This window comes from Sinocyclocheilus grahami, unplaced genomic scaffold (genome assembly GCF_001515645.1).
Source record: "Sinocyclocheilus grahami isolate Dianchi unplaced genomic scaffold, SAMN03320097.WGS_v1.1 scaffold146.1, whole genome shotgun sequence".
Lineage (NCBI taxonomy): Eukaryota > Metazoa > Chordata > Actinopteri > Cypriniformes > Cyprinidae > Sinocyclocheilus > Sinocyclocheilus grahami.
In genome coordinates this window covers 1,507,384-1,510,092 of record NW_015505325.1, presented here as the reverse complement: position 1 = coordinate 1,510,092, position 2,709 = coordinate 1,507,384, and the positions used below count along the sequence as shown (strand labels likewise).

The following is a 2,709-nucleotide window of genomic DNA, read 5'->3' as shown; positions in this document are numbered from 1 at the left end:
AAGTAGTGTGGTAAAGCAACAGATTTGTTTTTATATTTCTGCAATCTACTTTAGTTTGTGTGATTTGTTACTGACTTTCATATTAATGTTTACACCAGGCTATTTAAACATAATTATTACATGCTTACAAGGTTGGAAGTTCAACAAATCAGTCAATATACTGTGATTGTAGTTGTTAAATAAAAATGTAATTCATATCAATTCATGCATCACCTAATTTCATCGTAACATATAGGTCTGGCCTACAGAAAAGAACATTTATGTTTAATCTATCTATAATAGTGTGTTGGTCATACTATACATTGATTTATTGCTTGTCTTTGTTGAATATTACAGAACATAAAGAGCTTTAAAAAATAATTGCATATTAAATCGCAATCGCAATATTGGTAAAAAAAATCGCAAATAGATTATTTTCCAAAATTATTCAGCCCTACTCTGTTACTCCATATCCAAAATGTAATGCAATACCTGCTAAATTAATGTAAACTATGTTATGTACACTGTTATTATTCATTTCACTTGTCAGCTGAGAAGTAAAGCATTGGATTACGTACACGCCATGTGTCCACTGGCCTGTTTCCTCATGTTTGTACAAACATCTCTTTCTGGTGTGTTAGTAAATAAGCCATTTAAGTGAGTCATTTGACTTGGTTATAAAAAGCTCACCTATCGTAGCTCCTGCTGTCCTCACAAACACTTCGGCTGGGGGAACTAACATCAGACAAGCCTTTCATCTTCAGGGCATTTAATCTCACCGTATGGCAAGCACAACCCGAAATAGAGAGCTCGTTGTGCAGCTCATGCTGGGCTTGTGATGTGGGAGGCAGAGGTTGAAAGCTTCTATTCATCTAATGCAGACCTTCTCCTGAGCGTGTGATGTTTTGGGTCAGGCGAATAAACTTTTATTTATCGATTTGTAATATCAACCTCATCAACAACGTTCTGTGTTGTTTGTCCTCTTTTAGGTGCTGGGGAATCAGGGAAGAGTACAATAGTTAAGCAAATGAAGTGAGTGTTTAGATTTTTGATCAAAAGATCTTTAAAGTTTCTTTATGCTGATATGCAAGAATGAGACTGGTAGTCAATGTTCCCTCTAGTTTTTGTGCAAAACCTTGGGGCAGACCCTTTGTCACCATGATATACAGTATAATGGTTATAGAGTTATATTGCATTTAATTATGTATGAATATATAATTATTTATTTGATTTTATATTTATTAATTGCATATTATATTTTACATTGTATGGTTTTATATTGTACTTACATTTAATATGTATATGTATGTATACAATATAAAATAATTATATGATTATAATCAAAATACATATAAAATCATTGTATAAAATATTTTTAAATATATCTTAATAAAATGAATAAATATTTGTATCATTATATTAATATTCTTTGTTTCTTTTATATTATACATAAATTTATATGTATATATTATACAGATATTTTTATGTGTGTGTGTGTATATATATATATATATATTTATTTATTTATTTATTATATATGAATTATTAGTACATACATAAAAAATAATATAATTTATAATTGTAATCCAAATAAATATAAAATCATTGTATGTAATAAATATTTTATACTAAAATGTGTATAGAAATGAATGATTATATGGCCCATGTATATACTTCTTAAACTGAATTTTTTGGTTTGTGCAGGACCACCATCAGAATTAAAAGTCTGCCCGTGCACACAGCTTAGAGGGAACGTTGCTTGCAGTTATTATTGGATCTTGTTGATGTAATTGTTTTGTTTGATGTGCAGTAGATGTCATTATCTGATTTGCTTTACTTAAGGATCATTCATGAAGATGGCTACTCAGATGAGGAGTGCAAGCAGTATAAAGTTGTGGTTTATAGCAACACTATTCAGTCCATCATTGCCATTATCAGGGCCATGGGCCGCTTAAAGATCGACTTTGGGGATCCTGCAAGAGCGGTAAGATAAATACATTTAAAACGCACACAGAATTGCCCATAAGCAATCATGTATTACTTTCTCGTCTAGACTGGTCGTCTAGTGCTGGAATTTGAGTACAGTGATGCCTGTAAAATTCACCCTCTGGTCAACCCAAACAGAGTTTAGTACATGGAAAAATGTACTATTTCTAAATACACTACTTCCCACAGTGTTATTCACCAAATGAACAAGGAAGAATGATATTTAAACGTATTTATATTCAGGAATATACATAGAAATAAATAGCATTATCTACCCATATATGTTTTAAAGGGGTCATATGATGTTGCTAAAAAGAACATTATTTGGTGTAATGAAATGTTTATGCGGTTTAAGGTTCATTAAGGTTAAAGGAAAACACATTATTTTCCACATACTGTACATTATTGTTTCTCCTCTATGCCCCACCTTTCTGAAACGCGTCGATTTTTACAAAGCTCATCGGTCTGAAAAGCGAGGTGTGCTCTGATTGGCCAGCTATCCAGTACGTTGTGATTGGCCGAATACCTCAAGCGTGTGATGGAAATGTTATGCCCCTACCATACTGTGATGCCGAGTCCCGGCCGGAGCAAAGAGACAAAAACATTAAAACCTATTATAAACGAGGCATTTGTTGCATCCAGTGGGGACATAATTACGGATTATAATGATTTATACTGTCTTTTTACGCGTTGCATTGCATCGCGCCGTGTAAACATAAAACCATGTCTGCATTTGTGATCGGA

General features: G+C 32.6%; 1 protein-coding gene across 2 annotated transcripts in view; it reads left to right on the top strand.

Annotated features, from left to right (window-relative positions):
- The window catches only part of LOC107591822 (guanine nucleotide-binding protein G(k) subunit alpha-like), a 22,521-nt gene that overhangs the window by 10,477 nt on the left and 9,335 nt on the right, over positions 1–2,709 (top strand). For both annotated transcript variants that reach the window (XR_001609912.1, XM_016281094.1), the window contains exons 2-3: positions 969–1,011; positions 1,822–1,963. Coding sequence is in view for 1 of the 2 variants with exons in the window: in XM_016281094.1 (XP_016136580.1) it covers positions 969–1,011; positions 1,822–1,963 (185 nt within the window). In the remaining variant the exon portion in view is untranslated. The remainder of the gene's footprint in view (positions 1–968; positions 1,012–1,821; positions 1,964–2,709) is intronic.